A 23,568-nucleotide genomic window follows, 5' to 3' on the forward strand; every position below is an offset into this window, starting at 1 on the left:
GCCAATTATACAAGGGCAAAACAAAGTAAAAATTGCTGCATTAAAATTGTGTTTCAGTAGGAATATAACAAGAGCAGACTTTATTCCTAGTTCAGTCATTCAGACCAACATATAACCATTAAAAAAAGGCACACAAAAACAAAAACTCAAGTAAGAAGTAGTACTAATAGATGTAAGGCATAAAAACGCCTGCATCGATGTGGAATGCAGCCATCAATGCTTTACTGTATGGTGGGTTGCATTTTCACGGCGTTCGGCACAAGCACTAATGCTAGAGTTAACCTTGATTGTGGCCTTGATTTGGCCCACATCAGAGTGAGGTAAGGCACTTAAGTATAAAAATTATCTACTTAATTTCAGAAAGATATCTATCATAAATATATCACAATTGACCACTAATAAAGCTTTGGCTAGAGGATCAAATGTAAAGATTGAGTTGTGGGATTTAAGATGTTTGGGGATACATTGAGTTACATCATTGCAACTTTATTTTGTAAAAGAAACTAAGAGCACCAGGCCTTTCACAATCCAATGAGTTCTGACTCCCTTAAAGATTTAACTATTTTTTGCCTTTTCTGAACAATCCTGGAGGTTCTCACACACTCCTCAGACGCAGAAAAAATGGCTGATCTAATGGAATGTTTCCAGGACTACCCAGAGTCACAAACACACATGCTCTCAGCTGATGCAAGTGCCTTTGAGTCCATGACCTCAGAATCACAAGTGAGGTCACTAACGGGATTGTCATTGGGGCCAGCAACGTAATCTAACCACAAAATTCTTCAACAATTTCTTAGTTTCACTACTACACAACCCATTTTTCAAAGAGACAATGATTTATAAGGAAGTACTATTAAAATGATTAGCCAGTTATAAAAATATGTAATAACTTAAAAACCTAGTAAAATAATTTATAGTCACAACAAGAGCAAATAAATTCAGAAATAATTGCTTTTCACCGGCAGACATGCTCTTCTTCAAACTTAAAAGCATTTTACGTGAGCTACTGAGCTAATCAATGACATTATTCCCAGTGGAGCTCTAAGATAAATATGCATGCCAAATTGATTGCAGGGAGAAAAAATATTCTGAACATTTTTTGTAGCATGTGCTAAGTGAAGGCAAGAATTTTCCTACCTCTTGAATTAATATAAAGATATTAAAACTTTGAATAACCCATCACTGAATTCAAAGATATCTTTTGATGAACATGCATCAGATTCCTAATTTGTCTCTTGTATCATAAGATAGTAGTAAAAAGAAAAGATCTATTTCATGCATAAGTATTATCTGCTTGTGACACAAGAGAAGGTAATCATTAATGAGTGTTGTTCCTAATTTGTTTGAGTTAATCCCGCCCTATAGAATGATTTTTGTATGTCTTTTGTTTGTTTCATTGAATTGTGGGTAAAAAAATGAATGTGAATAAGTGATTATAAAAATGTTAACTCGTTGGACTAACTGCTAGAGTTTTATTTCTGAAGTGAACCGAAATTTAATACGTAAAAGTAATGCTAGAGAGGATTCTAGCGTCGTACTCTAACAGGTCATGGGCCAGACACGCTAGTTTGATTCAGTTAGTTCAGAAGTTGGATGCAGTTGCAAGTGAAGTATCCAAGAAATAATTCGTGAAAGACCGACCACATGGGGATGCCGATTTTAGATGGACTTATTGTTCAGATTAAGTCCAGCTTTTGCTACTAAGTTCCCTTTTTCTATGTGCTTTGAGTGAACTGGAGAATTTGACTTATCTTGGGAAGAGGTATTTCTTAGCGGAAATATAATTGCGTCGAGAATGGAGTCAGCACAGGCAGGCCTGGGGGCGGGAACGATGCCTTCAATTAAGAAGCTGATTGGCAGAAGCAACTACAGCAACTGGAAATTTGGCATGGAGATGTTTCTCACAGCGGAGGAACTATGGCCCATTGTACAAGGTAAAGAAGCAGACCCACGCAAGGACGCGAAAGCCAGATCCAAGATATGCCTGATGGTTGATGAATCCTTATACCCTATGGTTAGAGGTGGTCGTTCGGCAAAAGAAGTATGGGAAAAACTCCAGAATACTTATGAGGACAAAGGACTCTCCAGAAGATTAAGTTTGTTGCGAAAACTTTTTAGAATCAAGTTAAGTGATTACAGTGCTATGGAGGAATACTTAAATGATGTGTTGTCGTTAACGCAAAAGTTAGACGCCATTGGTGCTGGAATAGACGACGAATTCATCGGAGTAATAATGCTGAATGGTCTAAATGATGAGTACGACCCAATGATTATGGCCATGGAAAGCTCTGGAGTAAAGATAAGCAGTGATTATGTGCGGTCACTACTGATTCAGCAGGACGCCAAACTAAAAGGGTCCGAGGATGCGGCGAAGGAAACTGCGTTTATGTCAAGACCCAAGGTGAAAAGATTCCCTCCCAAACGCTTAGTATGTTATAATTGCAACAAGGAAGGACACAAGGCATTCCAGTGCCCTAATAAAGATACGAGAGTTAGTAGGAATGCGAATAGAGCATGGGAAAAGCAAGGAAAAATAGAGCACAAGGCAAAGAAGGCATCAGTTCTTTATGCTGCGTTAGCTACCTCCACAACAAGTCCTAGTGATTGGATTATTGATTCCGGTTCCACATCTCACATGACGATGAGGAAGGATTGGATGGAGAAAGAACAGCCAAGTATTCTGGAAGTGACTGTAGCTAGCAAAAACAAAATTTACACCGAGAGCACAGGGACTGTTCCAGTGAGGGTGAATCGTGCCGAAACTGCTGAAATTAAAGATGTTCTTTATGCTCCTGACTTGAGTACAAACCTGCTGTCTGTGAGTAGGATGGTAGAAAAGGGACTAATCGTTACTTTTGACTCTGATGGATGCAAAGTGTATGACAAAGACAATTGTATTATTGAAGGTGATGTTCAATTCACAGGAAGTAATGTGGGCGGCATTTACAAGTTGGACATACTTCCTGAAGTAAAGGTAAATACCGCCTCTGCCTCATCTGGAAACCGAAGACTGTGGCATAGAAGATTGGGACACATGTGCCGAAAGTCCATGGAGCTTTTAGCCAAAGGCCTTGCTATTGGAATGAAATTCATAGGAAGAGATGACGAGCCTTGTATTTCATGCATAAAAGGAAAGCATTCGCGAGCGTCGTTCCACGAGAGTAAGACCAGGACGTCCCAAAAGCTACAGCTGGTCCATTCTGATGTTTGTGGGCCCATGAGTGAAGAAAGTTGGGGTGGAGCAAAATACATGTTAACTTTTACTGATGACTTCACAAGAAAGACATTTGTTTACTTTTTAAAGCATAAAAATGAGGTTACTGCCAAGTTTAAAGAGTTCAAAGCCCTGGCGGAAAAGCAGAGTGGAGAAAAACTGAAAGCATTACGAACCGATAATGGTAGGGAATATGTGAATAGAGAAATGGAGACTTTTTTGAAGGACTGTGGCATAGTTCATCAAAGGACTGTTCCCTACACTCCACAGCAGAATGGCACAGCTGAAAGAGTGAATAGAACTATAGTTGAGAAAGCACGATGCATGCTTCAGGATGCACACTTGGGCAAGAAGTTCTGGGCTGAAGCAGTGAATACAGCTGTATATTTAAAAAATCGCTCACCTACTAAAGCAGTGAAAAACATGACCCCAGAAGAAGCCTGGAGTGGAAAGAAGGCTGACTTGTCTCATTTAAGGATTTTTGGATGCAAAAGCTTTGTTCATGTCCCTGATGAGAAGAGAACTAAGTGGGATGCAAAAAGCAAGGAATTCATCTTCACAGGCTATTGTGAAACCACGAAGAATTACAGACTTTTAGATCGTCAAAATCCAAAGAATATGATAATTGCTAGAAATGTTGTCTTTCTGGAAGAAATGGCTCCTCAAGTACAAGATGAAGATATCATCAGCAGGGACTCAGAAGTTCCTATCCATAGTTTGTTAGATAATGATGTGCTTTGCGATAGGGTCAACCCAGAGGAGGCATTAGAAGGACCTGAAGAGGAAAGAGTAAATGTTCAAGGACATGAGGTGGAGCGCAGGTATCCTGTCAGAGATAGAAAGCCTCGTGATTTCCCTGATTTTGTTACCTATAAAGCATCCTTAGAGTATTTAAATGATGAGCCAGAAACCAGGGAGGAGGCACTTTCTAGAGGCGATGGGAAGCTGTGGGAAAGAGCGATGAGAGACGAGATTTTGTCATTGAAAGATAATGATGTTTGGACTCTAGTCCCAAGACCTCCTGGCAAAAATGTGGTGCGATCAAGGTGGGTTTTTAAACTAAAAAGGGGCTCTGATGGGGAAATTGACCGATATAAGGCTCGGCTGGTGGCTAAAGGTTATACCCAGCGTTTTGGTCAGGACTATTTTGAAACATTCTCTCCAGTGGTTAGAGCAGAGAGCTTGAGAATGATGTTATCCTTGTCAAATCAGTTGGACCTGGACATAGAACACCTTGATGTCTGTACTGCCTTCCTTAATGGTGACTTGAATGAGGAGGTATTTATGGAACAGCCTGAAGGTTTTGTAGATGAAGTTGATGTTGATAAGGTATGTATGCTGAAAAAGGCCATCTATGGATTGAAACAGGCCTCGAGGGCCTGGAATATTAAGCTTGACAGTGTTCTGATTTCTTTGGGGTATGTAAGGTCAAAGTGTGATCCATGCGTATATATTAAATCTAAGGGAACTGATGTCCTAACTGTAGTGGGCATTCATGTGGATGATATTTTTGTCATGTCTAATTGTGATGATGATAAGTGTTTGCTGAAGAAGAGCTTGAAGGACCATTTTGATTGTAGAGACCTTGGCTCTTTGAAATATTTTCTGGGTGTAAGTGTTTTTCGTGATAGAAAGAATAAAAAATTTTTTCTCTCCCAAAAGGCCTATCTGACAAAGGTTCTCTCGAAGTTCGGAATGCTGGAGTGCAACCCGGTAAAAACTCCTTTTGAGAGTGGGCTGTATTTGCAGAGAAATGAGGGTGAGATGCCAAATGTGCCATACCAGAACTTGATTGGGTCCTTGATGTACCTAAGTCTGTGGTCCAGACCTGACATAACACAGGCAGTAAACTATCTCAGCCAGTTCAATAGTTGCTTTGGTGATGAACATTGGGCGTGTGCTAAGAGAGTGCTGAGATACCTCAAAGGGACTCTTGACCACTGTCTTGTGTATTGTAAAAATGATGAGGGACTGTGCGGATACTCAGATGCAGACTGGGGTAGCGACTCAGTGGACAGAAAGTCGTACTCTGGGTATGTTTTCACTTTTGGTGGGGGGGTCATCTCCTGGATGTCAAAGAAGCAGAGTTTAGTGGCTCAGTCCTCTACAGATGCCGAGTATGTTTCTCTGGCAAAGGCTGGGAACGAAGCTATCTATTTGAGAAACTTTTTAGAAGAACTTATTGGTGAAGTTTCTCCTGTGACATTGTTTTGTGACAACAAGGCAGCTATTTTTCTGTCAAATAATGCTGCATTTCAAAAGCGAACGAAGCACATTGATATTGTGTACCACCATGTGCGGAATCTTGTGGACACGGGGCAAATTTCGGTGCAACATATGCCGTCAGAGGATATGGTTGCTGACATATTCACAAAATCTTTGCCCTATCCTAGATTTAGAAAGTTTGTTGAATTGCTTGGTGTTATTCAAGTGCGGGATTAAAGGGGGTGTGTTGTTCCTAATTTGTTTGAGTTAATCCCGCCCTATAGAATGATTTTTGTATGTCTTTTGTTTGTTTCATTGAATTGTGGGTAAAAAAATGAATGTGAATAAGTGATTATAAAAATGTTAACTCGTTGGACTAACTGCTAGAGTTTTATTTCTGAAGTGAACCGAAATTTAATACATAAAAGTAATGCTAGAGAGGATTCTAGCGTCGTACTCTAACAATGAGTATACTTCCAAAATCAATCATTATATAGAGTTAACTTTTTATCTCCTAAAATGCGAAAAACTGTATTACAATTTGCAGCCTGAAGGATAAGGCTCCATAAATGATGATGAAATTTATTCATTCAATAAACAATCGATTCAGGTGACTCAAATGTGATCCACAGAAAATGGAGCTAAGGTAATTTGAAATATAGATAAATAATCCCACTTACCAATTACTGCTTGAACTGCAACTCGTAAATATCCTTTGACATCTCCCTTCTCATTGACAATAGCAACTTTATGGATTAGAGGCACAGGATACATAAGGTTGCTCAGATACACAAATGCCCTGTAAAGAGAGCATCCATTGAACAAGACTGCTAATTGCATTATCTACAATAATTTATCAAATTATTAACTACAGCAGACTCCCAATTATCTGGTTACAGATTATCCATTCATGAGTTCACACTCCTTCGATGTTTTCTGCGATCTTTTAAAAAGAAAAAAATTGTCGACAAAAGCACCAGAATTTTTGCATTTTAATGACAGGCAACACCTGCCTTACTGTTACCATTAGAATCCCATTCGCAAGATGGAATTATTTTATTTACTTGCTGGCAAGGAATGTTTCAAGTTTACTTGGACGTCTGCTCTAACATTGCAGACATCGATCAGCGGGGGGAAAAAATCTCTTGATAATTTTAGAATATCCTTCAATGGTTCAATCTCCAATTGTAAATTGAGAGAAATGTTATATACGGTCTTTAATTGTAAATTTCACATTGCAAATGTGTAATTATTGCCGCCTTTGTGGCCTCGCTTATGGTTGGATACGGCCCATGAGAACCGGAGATTTCGTCACACTCAGGCATGTTTAAGCTGTCACTGGTCAAGGTCAAACGGGATAGGAAGGGAATAGTAGAAGTGAAGGCAGCAAGGGAAGTGGAAGTAGAGATAGCATGAGTAATAGCCAGCCACTCACTTGCGTAGATAATTTGCTATAAGTTCTGATTTCCTATAACCGCTGCTGCACAATGGCGTGATTACCATCACAGTAGTTCCATGCTCCTTTTTTCCAAGCATCGTGGTGCGCAATCACGCTCAGTTATCATGGATCCGCATCCTGCAGCGAGACGCGACTACGCAGTTTGGTGCCTGATAGTGCAGAGCAGTTTCTGACATCACGCAGTGCTTTCGAAGCATTACTGCAAACTACCTTTCAGAATCCGTGATGGCCATGTGGTTTTCTGAAACCAGGCATTACATGGAGAAGTAGGAATATGAGTACAGTCACGTCATCGCCACTAAAGAGATCGTGGTCCGGAAACGAAAATTCTTAATTATTCCGAAAAGCAATCTAAAGTAACAGACAATGTGTGTAAATAATAATAGATTGTTTGATTTACATAAATTATGAAAATTACAATAAATTTAAGTGGAAGTTTGGATTATTCATGTCTTCCGATCATTCCATCATTAGCCTGGATAATTGGGAGTTTGCTGTACTTACATGGTATAAAGAAATGTTTTCAAAGCACGAAATGAAACATTAATCATTTTTCAAAGAATTTTCCAGATGGATTCATTAGGATGAATATGAATATACATAAGAATGCATAAAAATATGGAGACAAAAGCAAAGGGGGAAGTTAATGCTGCCTCATCCAGGAAACACAAGTTGGTAAGATAGGATAAAACACTGGTGGGAGGATAAGAAAATATCTGAAAAGGTAACTACAAAAAAGATTAAAGTAGTGGGACAGTGTGACTGAATGACTTAGACCAGAGAACATGCATTTAACTAAAAAATAGAAAAGTATTTTCAAAGAGAAAATAAGAGTAATGGTAAGGGCAATGCGAACAGCTGATAGAGGGATAGAGTAGTGAAGTAATGCGAATTTATCACTACAATAAAAAATGTTGTCTTCACAGTACATTAAACAATTACTTATGTCTATCCAAAAAATGGATTGCTTTGATGACTGCTCTCAAGGGGAATATATGCCAAGGATAAATGTACTTCAATTATTTTTATGACAGGTTTTTGAAATAATTATTCATCAATACCCTTAATACAAAGTTTGGTATGTTATCTGAAGAAGGTGAATGAAAACTAGGATCATTTGTGCTCTGAGGGAAGGGTATCATCGGAAGAAATCCAGTGTTCCGATTAGCCTGCTCTAGATGAAAGGCGCCAAGGGGACCACAGCTTAACGTTCCAAAGACGGAGTGCTGTACTTGATGAGCCCTCAAGCAGGGATTAGGTAGTCTCTGAAATATCTCTGCCACTGCAGGGATTTGAACCCGGACCCACCAGTTGAGAAGCCACGCTATAACAACCACACCAAACCAATCCCACTTCCTAAAGAGTGCTTCGATTAAATACTGTTTAATACTTTTCATATTAATAACCAAGGAAACCTTAGATATGGATGAATAACTATTAGTCTTAATATTGGTCATCATTTCAATGTAAATAAAAAGGAACTTTAAAATGAAATATGAGATTGAAATTTTTACTAAGGATATAATAAAGGAATCAACAAAATAAAAACATCTTCACTTTCATCAATACCATTCTTACCTGCCAACCATTCTAAACCATGGAAATCTATCATAGAAAGGATCACCTCCAGTGAGAGATTCAATGTTATAGTCAGGGGATGTGGGGGATAGATCAGCTTCATTGTGGTACATCTCCCGCATCAGCTCCAACCGCTGCCTGTGAGGGAATAGCAATGAGAAAGGGGGTATGAGATTTTTAGACGAAACAAAAATTATAAATTTCTAAAAAAAATCATCCACCATAAGGGCCACTTTGGTAACAATCCAGGGGAAACAAAATTGTACACATTTGAAGTTTTAACCCGTACATAAGAATTTGAGTGAAATGTGAGTAATGACTCGGTCAAAAGAATTTTTGTACAACCATCCATAGAGTTTGGGTAGAGGTCAGTTCCAGTGTTTGAACTCAAAATAAAAAGAGAGCATACAATTTGTCTTGATATTAATGGAAATAAGAAGTGCACAGAATTAAAGTGGCATGTAAATGTTGGTTGATCATGAAAAACCTTCAAAACAACAAAAAATAATCTCCAAAGGTCATCTCACTGAGTACTTGAGTTTTTAAAAGAATACGCAAATGAAACATGGCAAATACACATTAAAACATTCCACCTAAAAGGAAGACGATTTGTGATACACTGTAAAATTAGGATACACCGTGATATCAACAATTGGAAGTTGGATATTTTCTGAGTGCAATACTTTGAAAACGAGATTATTACAACTTTTTTACAACTTGCCCTTGAAAAGTTTTAAAATCTTGTATTTCCTAATGATTATGATGGAATTGTAAGTAAATTTCATATGGAATACCTAACAGATGAATGAGATTATAATTTTAAGGGGATATTAAGAATTAATACACCACAGCAATCAGATGCATAACCAACAAAGTAACATATTAGGGCCTTTAAATATTCAACCCCATCATATTCCCTGTCAATTCTATTATTAGCATCAGATGGAAAACTCTGCTGCCATCTAATACTAACTAGTCACACTATAGCTACACAATTCCTATGGGGCTGCTATCAAATGGTTTCATTGAATTTTGGCAGTGTCAAAGGAATAACAAAATAATATTTCTATGAAAATGCCTACATACTGTATTGAGACTCAAGGTAGGCGTTCAAATTGCAAATTTTTTGTGAAGAGGATATTTTCATACAGGCATGATCATGCATACTACGAAGTTGACCAGACATGATGGCTGTGGGGTTCCCACTAAAGCAGAGCCAAACCACATGGTATACGTACTAAACAGGTAGGGTTCACCTTACTTTCATATTAATTCTTTCAATAAGACTAGAATATCTGAAATTACATTTGCTACACATCCTACACATGGTGGCATCTAAGAGGCTAACATAAGTTTTTTATGAAAAATTATATATTTGTACAAATATTTTCTAAGCTGAAAAATATTGCATCGTTTTCTTCATAATTTAAGATAATGGCAGGACTTGCTAGAGTAATAAAGTAAGTATTGCAGTCAAAAATATTTCCAAAAATTAATTTGCATGATTTTTAATTTAATAGAAACACATGTTCACAAATAAACATATTTGAAATATTAAATATCACAGTAAGGTCATCTTCCCTCAAGATGACTAACTGGTCATGGAACACATAGGAAAGATAATCAGCGAAAGCAACCCATGCTTGAATTAAAATTTAACAGTGCCTAAAGCTTCACCTTAACTTTGACACCAAGAAAAGCACTAGTGCATCACACAACCATGACTTTTTGAATGGAATATATAGGCAAAATACATAAATAAAAATAGAGGTAACATGGAATTATAACTATGAAATGAGTACTAACAGAGGTGCACAAAATTAAATTTTGAATAAAGCTTTTGCCACTTAAAATTTGAATGAAATTAATAATTAAAAAAGGGTTCACACACATGAGTGCTTGGCATGCAAGGATACCATATCTATTTTACTTATACAAAATACAAAAACCACAGAAAGGTAGACATCAAAAAACAGAAACACATAGCAACACAAAGATTATGAAGCCTCAATCCTACCCTACGTACGTGAGATACGCAAGTACAATACTTTAGAGAGTACGCATATGGGAATAACAGCTTGGGTTTGAATGGGTATTCTTCCCACCTCCGAAGAGATCACATGTGGCACTGTTAAAATCATGATACCATAGCAAACTCCAATATTTAGACTAATTAGTAAATATAAAACCAATTTAAATTTCTGATTCATAAGACTGCCCATACCGAGATTAAAATCATGTGAACATTAATATTCCCACAGCTCTTAAATAATTTCACAATCTTCTTTTTCAAAAGTGATTCAACTGCGAGATAATGAAATTCGGTGGACTAATCACCAATTAATGCAAGACTAGCAATTGAAAATGTACATGCTAAATTTTCAGTTTCTTTATTGACCAGAAAGAAACTCAAGACTTAAAACAAATACATCTCATAAAAATTACAGGCCACTCTACCTTAAGACATTGTCTCCCTAGAAGAGACAGGAGTCAGAGAGGTAACAAATCACAAAACATAATATGACAACAGAATTAAAAGAATTCACAAGAAAAAACCTCATCCCAATATATACCTCAAACCTAAATTTTAGAATAATTTAATATTAACAATCAAATTATGCTATTTGATCAAATCAAATAGCTCCAAATATAAGCAGCACATGATAATAAGAAACAGAGCATTGAGTGAAATTCTGGAATGAGCCTGGTTAAAATAAATGAGGCATTACCTATTCTCCATATTCCATGGTAACTAAAAAATTTGATGTATTGCTTCAAGGAATATCTTAAACAAAGAACTCATAGGAGTAATATTCATAGACTACATTAAATGGCTAACGACAACTATCTTAGTGCCTTTAGGCAAGTAACTATACCATGCTGATAGCATTTCCTATGACAGGTGCCATTGATAGTTCCTGACACATACTTCCTGATGTACAAAATATGCCCTTTGAGTTAACACACACTATCACATAGAGGAGCCAAAACTCACAAAGGAAGTGAATCAAAAAGGCAGTTTGCAACATCTCCAGGAGTAATATGGCATTCCCAAAAAATCAAATAACGTAGAAGTTCTTTGCTATGTAAAATTACAATCAGATACACAAATAAAGCATATTTCCTAAAAAGAGCAGCATTTTTGTAATAAGATCATGTGATTATGATACTAAATACTAAGGAGTCTTAAGAACTGTTTTCACACAGAGCAAAAACTGTTTAAATACTAGACCTAAATGATATTTTAAGACCACAAACATACAGTTTGAAATTCCATTACCAATAAAGCTCCAAATATAAGCAGCAAAAGCTCCAAATATTGCAGTAATTGTAATGCCTAAAATCATGGTTAAGATAAGCAATTAGCCCCAAATATTGATACAGAGGTTGATTAATAAAAATGGTACCTTTTTTTTCATTTCATTAACCTGACATCAACATGGGCCACAAAACAATTTTCTGCAAGTGACCATTGTAAAATGTTCAATTAAAATAGCTTATTTAATAATTTACGTGGTGCTTAAATGCATCTATGTACAAGAGATTCCAATTTAAGAATACAGGACTGCATGTAGTGCACTACTTGGATTGGTCCATATTACTGGTCCGTCTTTGATCACAGCCATTAGACAGGATATAGGGAATCCAGTAGTGAAGTTTCACAAAAAGAATCTTGGCTGTTACTATCACTATGCGGAGCAAAAAAGATGCTAGTCCTTGTTCAGCAGAGATTTTGCAAGAAGAGACTATGCAATAGCTTCCGTGGATTATTCGGGCAAATTGATTAGATAAGCCATGTATTTTAGATACGGACGGATAGATAATTAGTGAAAGAGTTTTTAATTGAGAGTCTCTTCATTTGAATAAAGAGCACATCATCCCAGTACATTCCTTATAGATACAAAAAAAAGAGAATGAAGGATATGTTTCTGTAGTGATTGCTCTTAATGCCAATTTCCAGCAGTTTTCAGCAGCAGTTGCTGTGCTCACAACTGGGGCTCACACTTGTGAGCACAGCAACATGCTCACAATTACTCTACTAAGTTTATCATGGTTACTTCAGCGAAGTTATATTCTTCCCCAATAGATTTATTATGGCAAAATCAAGCATAAGAAATCAAACCACAATCTGATGCATTCAACTCAAAGGCTGGTTTGGGGAGGTCAGGGCACAGCTCACCCCAGGATAAGCAACAGGCTAGTGAATTAGCACACGTTCAGAATAGTTGGGCCAGTTCCTTTCCCTGGGCCACCTTGTACTCTCAAGATTCATGTTGAATGTTTCTGAAGGCTTCACCTGGGATTTGAACATGTGATCCTTCACTCAGCAGCCAAGTAATCTGGCCACTTGGCCACCACTGTCCCACTATCAAACAGATAATGGAAATTCAAACAAAAAAGTCACCCAAACTTATACTCTGAGGTCACCTTTTAGCCTAGGCAGATTTAGCAATCACATAATCTTGACATCATCTATTTTCAACCACCTAATACATAAAAAGTACGGATATTATCTGTTGTGGTGAAAAACTTACACACTCATTCTTCATTATTGTTTCATATTAATAACTTGGCAAACTGTGTTTATATGTATATAATTTGATGTACACAAGATCACAGGTGATAAGTAGATATGTAACCCAAAAATATAAAATCATTCATACTTATTTTGTCTTTTGTAAAGGATTGTTTCAGTGACAATACACCAACTGAAAGAATGGATATTGAATTATGGCCACTGCATGATCAAATTCTGAGCTAAGCATGGTTTAGCGATTTCTCAGTTCAACTTTCTTTGGCCTGATATAATCAAATTATTGAATGTGTAACATTTCAATAATAGCAGACATTCAAGCAGAGATATTTTCAATATATGTGGATGCTGTAACTATTATATAAATCTTTAAAGCAGACCACTTGCATCATTCCTAACACCTTTCGGGTAGTAAAATGTGAACAGAGTTTAAAGTCCTAGGAGTCATTTACGGCAATGCATGACTTGAAAATATGATGATGGATGATTTGAAATAAAATGTACAGTTCTGAAAAATTATTCAAAACTAATTCACCTCCATGAATGCTGATAACTTTCATTATGAATCAAATTAATATACAAATATATAATAAACTCAAAACAGCCAGCCGGTAATGAACCTTAACTAAGCAATGAAATGAGCTAAAATTATTGAAATGATGCATTTGAATGCATACATCTATTCTCCTTTATTTTCCAAAATTATCACTAGTAACCATCTGCAGGTTTTTTCCAGCATTAATTTTCATTAACACTTTGATTATGGCAACTTTCCTTCATTAATTTCCACAGATATGCCGAAAATCCAACTGTAAAAGCAGCATCTACATATGAACATGCATATAAGCATTTGGTATACACAATATTTTAGCAATGTAAACAAATCAGCCATAATTTGAATAAATGAACATATAACGACATTGGAAGTAAGCTGACCATAGGGAATACTTCTGTAAAACCTTTACCACTGCCAGAGGGACATAAATTATGCACAGTTACTTATCAGTAAAGCTTGATACCAACCATTCAAAAAATCAATATTTACATATTGATTATTATATAACTAGACACTACTACGTCACATGAAAAATCACTTATTTTCAGCAACCTGACCCTTTATACTTGGTATCAAATGCATCACCTGAACAAAAGCATATAAAGTTATTTGGAGCCACAAAAATAATTTATGATGATTATTGAGTAATGTTTATCAAGAATATTACAAATATGGCATTGTCAATTTGATACTACATGTGAAGCAAAAAATAAAGCAACAGCACTTAATATCCAGCCTCAGGGAAGTAAATATAATAGATGATGATTGACTAAGCAAGCAAGTGACATCAATCAAAAAATAAAGTAAAAAATGCGTCAAGTAGAATTAATGATGATAAATAACTCATACTTGCATTTTTATGCAAGGGCAAAATTAAATGTAAACCTGTCACGCATGGTTGAATCAGAGTAATTCGTGCATTTCACATGCATAGAAGCTGATGGAGGAAATAAAAAGACATGAGAGGCAGAAAATGGGGAAAATGGATAATGATTATTTCATACGCACATTTTATGGGTGAGCACCAACCGTGAGGGCAACAGATTTGCAAGAGAGAACTTCTGATTGGCACAGACTGACAGGCATTGGAAAAAGTCCTCCCTAGCCTCCGGAGTTCCGGGGCTTAGGTCCTCGTTGTAAATTTGGCGCATTAGTTCCAAGCGGTGTCTACAGTACAGAGATAGGAAAACCCCTCAGCACTGAGAAACAACTGCCATTGTCTAGGTGCCACCTCACCCTACGCTCTTAATATTACCACATGAAAAAATGTCAAACAATATGCTGCAAGCATTTACAAACTCTATCAAAATATACTTTTTGGTGAAATGTGAAGGTTAAAGTAATTTATAATACAAAACATAATTCAATCTATAACATTAGCTCTTGGAGATGTCAAAGCCCATGATAAACTCACATACAATGATCTCTTCTATAAAAATTTTCACAAATCCATTTAACAAAATTCTTCTGTGTTGGTGATGGGCAAGTGAAATGTAACCTTTAAGGATGATAATTATTAATATTCAGTGAACACAGGCTAGGATAGAGAATTTGACCAGGGTGGTATCTCAGTTTCATTAAATATTTACCTTATGATGCCATTAAAAATGTGTATTCATTATGTAATACATAAAACTGATGAAAATCATAAATTACATTTCAACATATTATTTTCCTTTTGAAAATTATTTGAGATTAAATTCTGCCATTATATTCCACCCTAAAGTGTTAACTTTGATACCTGAATATAAATATGTGCTTCCAGTTTGATAATGCTTCAGCATTGTTCAGAGGTAGATGGCAAATTTAGAAGTTGTTCGCTGATAACCAGAACTGACTTCAGCTTCCACTTACTTTCTGCACGAATTCTCTAACTTGTTCCTTTACTGATGACATGAAAAAATTTATGCCTGTATATTACAAACACATGGTCTGATAAATTGCACAAATCCTCTCTAACTTTCAGCTTCAATGAACTTGCACGTTGCACCTACCCTATGAAGTCTCTAGGACCTATTTTCCATGAATTTTCATGAATTCCACTTTGACAACTGTAAACCTTCACAGGTGTTTTGAGTTCCTTTTATAAGCAGAAAACTTGTAGTCAATGACAGGGAATAAGATTGTGAAAATCAACTTGATACGAAAGACTTAAGAGGAATGGAATTTAAGAAAAGGGACTAAAATACTACTTGTACAATAAGCCGAGTCTTGGCATTATTACTACAAAATGTTGATGTACCTGATATTTAATACAGCAAATGCATGCTACACTCCTAATTCCACAGAAATACATGAAATAATTCCAATCACTATCACAAATAATATCTTAAAAATACTACTGAAAATTATCAACCCAGTGAAAGGCACAGATTTTACACTTTCCAATCCCATGTCACACCTTACTCAGCACTACAATAATTCCATATGGCTCATGCCTCAAAACACACCTGATACGTTTTTTTTTAGATATTTTGTCTTTTCTGCAGTTCGACCCAGTAAAGAGGGGTTTCTCTGGAATATACTCTTTCAACTACAGAGCACAGGCTTTAGTTATCCTCTTCCTCAACAGGCCATTAGTTTATGACTTGATGAGTCAAAAGCTGTGTTAGTAGGAATAAAAAAAGGCTTTTTCTATCCAAATTAAAAATAAACTTGAGCTGGGGAGTACATATTCAAGAGGTAGGTTAAATGTATTATAAATGTTTAGAGGTTAATTAAAGGGTAATATTGAAGAACATACGTTACATCAACCAAATGTGAGCTTATTTGCAGAGAGATGATGTCATAAATTAAAAACAAAAACTTCTTCTTACAATGTAATAATGTTTGATAAATCAAAAAATCAGATAGACAGCCAATATTTGATGAGCTTAGGATTTAATAATTTTCTTATAAATATTTAATAGACTTATAAAATCATTCATTCTTGAACCACAATATGAAGACCAACAAATACCAAACAGCTACATTTAAAATTGAATACTTTTTAAATCACTACCAGTATAATCATCCAATATTTACTAAAACACACTTAAATTTTCAACAAGTCTAGAATAATTCCAATATATGCTTTTACACACATAAGACAGAAAAATCTCATCACAAAAACTAAGGGAAAATAAATGACAAAAATTGTGTAGACTTATTCCTGAACATTCCAATTCCGAACATCATCTGTGCATGATATTACTCAATGCTTCACTAGTATAATTTTGAAATTACAAGAAATGTCAAATCTTATCCTTCAGGCTCGAGGTGTATACTTCTTCTTATATGTACATGTAGTTTCTTCATTCCTTGCCTTTTCATATTCAGTTCTATGCTTTCAAATTAAATTCATTTAACCATTTGGATAGATTATAATTTCCTATCAACAATTAGCAAAGCTATGAATAATGAAACCAAATTTTAATTCCTTACATTTTCTCTTAATCCTACCACTATGATTGCATTTTGTAGGATGAAATTATTTCCATTGAAGATTGTCATTATCTGTTTTTTATATACATAAAATTGATACTTATCTCACAATGATCACTCTCAATTCTGTCCTTCTGACAGGGAACAGCTCGTAGGAAGTTCTGTGACTAGTCCGAATTCCTCACAATATAGAAAATTACTCAGCCATCTCAAAACAGATTTACCAAATGCAACTACGTTAAATGTGAATAATGTGTTTCTGATCCAGCTTTTTGAATAAATACATTTTTGAGCACCTGTCTTACTATATTGAAAAATTGAAATTTATCAGTCACTGCTTACTTATAATAGCATTTCAAAATGTCAATGACCTAGTCTCATTAGATGACAGCTTAAAGCTGCAAATATTCTTTGACTGGCTGCTGACTTTTTGTCTTTCATTTATATCTAATACTGGTCTGAATGAATCTTACTTTTCTGTCCAATCTCAGCAATCTTTGTCATAGTATTTTCGACTAGTCAAACCAAATGCAAACGAATCTTTCCAACATTTTCTGTTATTCCAATGACATTTGTAGCCATACAATGTTTCAAAATTACAGCACAAAAGAGACAAAAATTTTTGAGGAACCCTTAAAATTTAACCTCGTTAAAATTCATTTTCTTTTTAATGATGCTTTGTATAAAATAAAATTCTCATTGAATACATCAATATTTTTTTACAAAAATCTAATGGCATCATTATGTCTCTAGTTAGTATATGTTGCCCTCCAATTACCTCCTTCATCTTATATGCACTATTCAGTGAGCATGAGCTCCAACTTAGGATAGCGTACCACTCACCAGAATAAAGAAATTAAATAATTATTACAAAAGATTCTAAATAAACTAAATATCAATTAATTAACTATAATAAACTTTCATATTTGCAGCTATTATTTATGGCTACAAAGCCTCATTCCATACGCATATACAACACTTACAGAAATAATATAAAAATTAGGCTGAAGATAAGAAAGAAAAGGCAACTCAACCATCTCAAAGCCATGGTAGTAACCGACTAAAAATCTAAAAAAATAACATCAACATTTTCTTTAAGGCCTCCAATACCTCATGCCTCCCAAATACAAGAGAAATCATAGACTATACAAAACTAGCAATTACAAAGTAGGAATCATTGAACTTTTTTGGTATGGTCTGGCTGATATGCTGCTTTTACCATTAAGGGTAAAATAATTTTTAGGCTACATACATTTTTAAGGTTATTTTTGACCTTCAGTGGGTCACTTGGTATTCCTAGTACCCTTACAAAATTATTTCTAATCTACGTTTTATACAAGTTACTCCATGTCCATGGCAAGAAAACCTCATGAGTTGGCAAGAGGATGAGTTATCACCGGCCGAGTACTTGTTCCCATTAAGACATCCTTGATGCATAATTTTGGTTTGATATTTGCAAGGCTGGAAATTTACGAAGTATACTATGACAGTATGCAACAAGTAACAGAAAATACTGCCACATATCAGTTGAAATTCAGACAAGAGAGGATTATAAAATAGACAACAGCTAATCACATATATTCTAGAGTAAAATAAATGATAGCATAACTCTGCCAATTTCACCATGATGTAAACTAATATTTTAAAGTATATTTTAGCCACTTGAACTATAGACTCTATTGGTGTACTAGATTACCTACATATATATTAAAATAAATGAACAAAATTGACAATAATTAGAAGAATTAATACGATTTTTAAAAAGCAGCCGCAAAAACCTCTCAATAAATGTAATAAAACAGCATTAATGGAATTTAAATAGCAAGATGAACACATTCACCATTCAATAGAATGAAATAATTCACCACTTAGCTCTCTTTAATTTTCGTGCAATGTTTCTCATGAAAAACTAATGAGACTTGGTGAACAGCAAAGGCTACCAAAGAAATTAAAGTGAAGCAATGAAGATGTTAAAAAAGCACGTCCTCAGTGGTCCATCCACATAAATTTAAAAGCTTGAGGAAAAGCAGGCTAATGGCAAGTGCTATCGGCTGTACCTTGGATTCCCACAACTGACTGCCCCTTTCTACATCTTCATTTCAATGTACATCAAAATAAGTAGAATAAAACAGAACGGCTTTTCTAAGAACAAGAGATATGACAATTCTCTAGAGTAGAGAAATATCAAACATGGGCATGCACTGATCACTATTTAAAAAAAAACACTGATTTTTAGAATGAGGATGGATTAAACCTTTAAAAAGACGAGTACTACTGACCTTAACTTAAGAAATAAAACAGATTGTGATTGTGAAAGGAATTACAATTAATTATACCACACCTAGCATGTGCAATGATAGTAAGTTATATTACACTCGGGGATTGCAGAATGAAACATTTTAAACAATGGCTATTAGAATAGAATAATTATGTCATGCAAATACAATAAATTTCAGATTTAACATGGGTATTGAGGGACAAGGCTAAACCAGCTTTACTGTGAACCCAAGCTATAGGCAGCCTACCCTAAGAGCAACCTGCAATATTATGGGAATTTATGTAGGAAGTAGATCAAATTGACAGTAATTTAATAATATTTCATCAGTAATCTCTGTAGCTAGTCTCAAGAGCAAGATGATGATAACAATGAAAGCTGTTTTGTCGTCTTTTGGCAGAATCCTCCCTAAATGAGTAACCTTGAACATTGACTTGGTGTTGGACCTGAAATACTCATAGCCCATTAGTTTCCTATACATATATGTAAAGGCAATACCTACATTTGGCAATGTCAAGTTCCCCCCGACTCTCACTTATGGTACTCCCCCTCCCCCATCAGAGAAACTCACTGACAGTATCCTGGCTGGACTGAAGGGCATCCTCCCCTACTTGTCTAAGATTGCTGCTCATATTTAGAACCCATTATGCACTTGTGAGTTACTTAGCTATAGATTTTTACATGGACAGAAATTAACTGAGGAAATAGCCACTATAGGCTCATTCCACTGAGAACTACATTCCGTGGTTGATGGCATGTAAGAGTTTGAATGTACATTTTAACCCAAATGAAAGTAGACAATTTGAAGATGTACTCTAATTGCAAGCCATGGAAATCTCAGAGCCAAGAGCATTAATGCTTCAAACAAATACTACAGATATATAAAAGGTCACTGACATTGCCATTGGTTAAGGGGAACTGTATTCCAATATATTTGGACCATGTAAATGTACTTCTAGTGTGGTACAACAAAGGTTGGAGTTGAAAACTATGTTATGAATGGTGTGGTTTGAATCATGCCAGGAAAATGGGGAAAAGAGATTACCTATTATGGGAACATGCCCAGACCTCCAGATTAATGCTCCCTATTAAAACTGAAATCGCTTGTACTTGTCTTGGAACATAATTTCACTGAGAGAATTTCAAATGAAGGAAATGATAATACAACATATTTAATAGTGCATAAATTATAAGCACAATGGTAATTCTTGCAGAGGTTTCCATAGTCTTATCAAGATCTATCTCTGAGATTATGGGTTGTCCATCCATACATGTTGACTTAGATGGAACAGACTTCATAAATGGAAAACCAGGAACAGAGGACCAGGAATCAGAAAAACTCCAGCAAATTGCGTTTTCATTAAATTTTTTAAGTACTGCATTTGATGGCATATAAGATGCACCTATTTTTACAAAATAATAGCTCAAAAAATCACCTGCATCTCACAAGCGAGGGTTGGACCTCCATGGGTTAGTGTTCATGACTCCATCATGTTCACTAATGCATATTTTAGAATTTTGCAGTTGTAATTGTTATTATTAAGGTCTTGGCTATTGCACGACATTATTTATCATTTATTTATTTTGCTATGTATTGCTATCGCTTTGCTCACTTCTACATTATCGAAGGAGTTGGGAGGGAGATATCAAACGAGTTTGATCGTATTCGTATGATCAACCTCATTCGATGCCTCGAACCAATTCATATGATCATATAAGATCTAAAAGGAACTAACTTAAGTTGTTGGGGTACCGCACCTTCACGCAGATTTTTTTTCTAGTGCGTGCCATACTGAAATGCAGGTGCATCTTCTATGCTGTCAAATACAGTACATCAATTACAATTTACATGAAATGACTCAACGTTTTTACCAAGTTTTCAAATTCGATGAGAGAATGTGAACACTTACCAATTACATCACAACATAATTTTCACTGAGTTGGAATGATAACAGGGGGGAAGGTGAGCTAAATAGTGATGATTGAATTATAATTTATAACTGGAAGAAACATCAACATAGCTATAAAGCCATTTCTACTTGTCATTGATTTGCAGGATTGGAAAGAGATGAAAATGGATAGGGGAAACCAGAAAAAAAAACTTTCCAAAGAGAAAATAAAACCAAAGCCTAACCGTATTTTCCAATATTAACACAAAAATTAAACAATATGAAATACATAACTCACACTAAAGTATTTAAATTACTCCAACTTCTAGTCTTAAGTACTTTTCCAATCTTATTTTCCCTCCAAATTTGATACAAGTTCACTTTTTTGTTAAATTCACCACAAATTCTTGGAATAGTGGGGACCCTTAAGATACTCAAAAAATTGATACATACCAACTGAGAAATGAAACCCAACAGCCTCAGAAATTTTTTTATCCAGTTCAGGGATGAAAATTGGTTCACATGATTTTTGAAAGGATTTGAACTTGAATAGCGATTTATTCAACACAGCTGCAATGTCCTTCAATCAACTTTTTCAAACACCTCTATATTAAGCCTTAGGTCCTATAGTGAATACCACATTAAACCTTAACACATCTATTTGGTATACTGAATAGCAAATTTGACACTTAGGCAAAGGACACAAAAACAAGTCAAAAAATAAATTTAATAAAACATTTTTCATTTCCTAGAATGAATTTAGCAAGCCTGCCTTATCAGATCAACTTAAAACCATAAAAATCATTAGAATTATAATCACATGAAACGCAATATAACAACTGTATTATCAATAAAAATATTTTATCCTCATTATAATTAAAAATATTAAGCTCATGTAGATAACTATAGAGGCTACTGAAATTGTGGGGATGTTCAGATCTTGAAGCATGTTAGATTTTTCAGATACACATTAGATTTTTTAAGACGAATGTTTATAATTGAAGTAGAATAAAAAACTATTAACTTGCATTGAGGAATTAATTTCTATCCTAATTTTACTCCATTAACAAATAACTTTATTATCACATCTGTATTTCTCATTAAGGAAGTATTTTTGCATTCTGTATGTTTCAAGATTTAAGATTCATTGCACTTTATGGAATACCCTGACTGACCCCAATGCAACAAAATATAAACTTCCACGGAATTTTGAATATTTAAACAAATTATATGGCATCATAATAGCATATCTATCATATCCTTATGGAAATTTAGGGCTCATCTGGGTAATGAAGCAAATTGAGAAATATACTTTATGCTACACAGCATTAAAATCATAGCACCATCCCTAGCAATCACCTTGAAATGTGAAGTATAAAAACGGCTACAATTTCAATTTTACCATAACAGACCATTGAGCATTCATGAAAATATTAGACTATAATCTACCATAAAATCAAATAAACTTAAAGACATCTTGATACAACAAATTCTTGGAAAATATAAGTATGTTCTAGCATAACCGGCATCTTCATCGTTACTATAATTATACCATAAAATTTATAGGGCATCAATTTAATTTCCTTCCTGGATCATAAATAATCATTAACATTTCCAAATGCTTCCGCAAACACTTGTTTTGGGTGAGAACAGACAAATAATAAATAAAAACCTAAAAGCCAAATAAGACCATAGTGTTAAAATTAGGTGTGAATACACAAAAATATATATGCTCATGAATCAACATGGTTTCAACCAGCCAAGCGCATGTTAAGAGCAACTAAAATATCAATACCTAAAAAACATAATTACCATGCAAGAGAAACTTGCATTTCCTCAAGAGTATTTCACAACCTTTACATGAACATATACTTGACAAATTTGTTAAGGCGCAGATATTTTTACCATATAAATAGGCCAAAAAATTAAACAGCTTATAGTCCGCTTATAGCTTAAATAGATGGATATCTTTATTATTAATTTCTCCAATTTCTATTAAGATAATTCACATACTACCAAATAATTTTTACATGCATTAACTCTACAGGAACTGTATTTAAAAAGCTACTCAATGCATACATTCAAGGAGCAGACATATTCATTGAAGCTCCATAATGTAAATATATAATCATTCCATTTGACATTTTTCGAAAAAATAGGCCACATTACAAGAGGTGACCACATTACCTAAAGCACTCAAAAATACTCGCAAGCATCTGAAATACAGTAGATCACCCACGATCTGCCCTAATAGAGGTGGAACAGCATTCCAATTTTCAAAAATTGAAAGAAAATCCATTCACTGGTATTTATATGGTAATTAAAACCTTTAAAGATTGCAGGTTTTTCCTGACAAATTATAATAACGAATTCTTGGGTTTGCAACAAGAAAAACACCTTCCTTCAAAATTGCAGAATATGGCTTTGCCTTAATA

At 35.1% G+C, this 23,568-nt stretch overlaps 1 protein-coding gene across 10 annotated transcripts in view; it reads right to left on the reverse strand.

Annotated features, from left to right (window-relative positions):
- Positions 1 to 23,568, reverse strand: part of LOC124170740 (kinesin-like protein unc-104) — a 256,423-nt gene that overhangs the window by 22,977 nt on the left and 209,878 nt on the right. For 7 of the 10 annotated variants that reach the window (XM_046549652.1, XM_046549653.1, XM_046549656.1 and 4 more), the window contains 3 exons: positions 14,555 to 14,713; positions 8,457 to 8,594; positions 6,100 to 6,218 (listed from right to left, as the gene is read on the reverse strand). In XM_046549652.1, the coding sequence (XP_046405608.1) occupies positions 6,100 to 6,218; positions 8,457 to 8,594; positions 14,555 to 14,713 (416 nt within the window). The remainder of the gene's footprint in view (positions 1 to 6,099; positions 6,219 to 8,456; positions 8,595 to 14,554; positions 14,714 to 23,568) is intronic. The other 3 variants (XM_046549660.1, XM_046549659.1, XM_046549657.1) reach the window with 1 other exon arrangement.

Source organism: Ischnura elegans, chromosome X, assembly GCF_921293095.1.
Source record: "Ischnura elegans chromosome X, ioIscEleg1.1, whole genome shotgun sequence".
Lineage (NCBI taxonomy): Eukaryota > Metazoa > Arthropoda > Insecta > Odonata > Coenagrionidae > Ischnura > Ischnura elegans.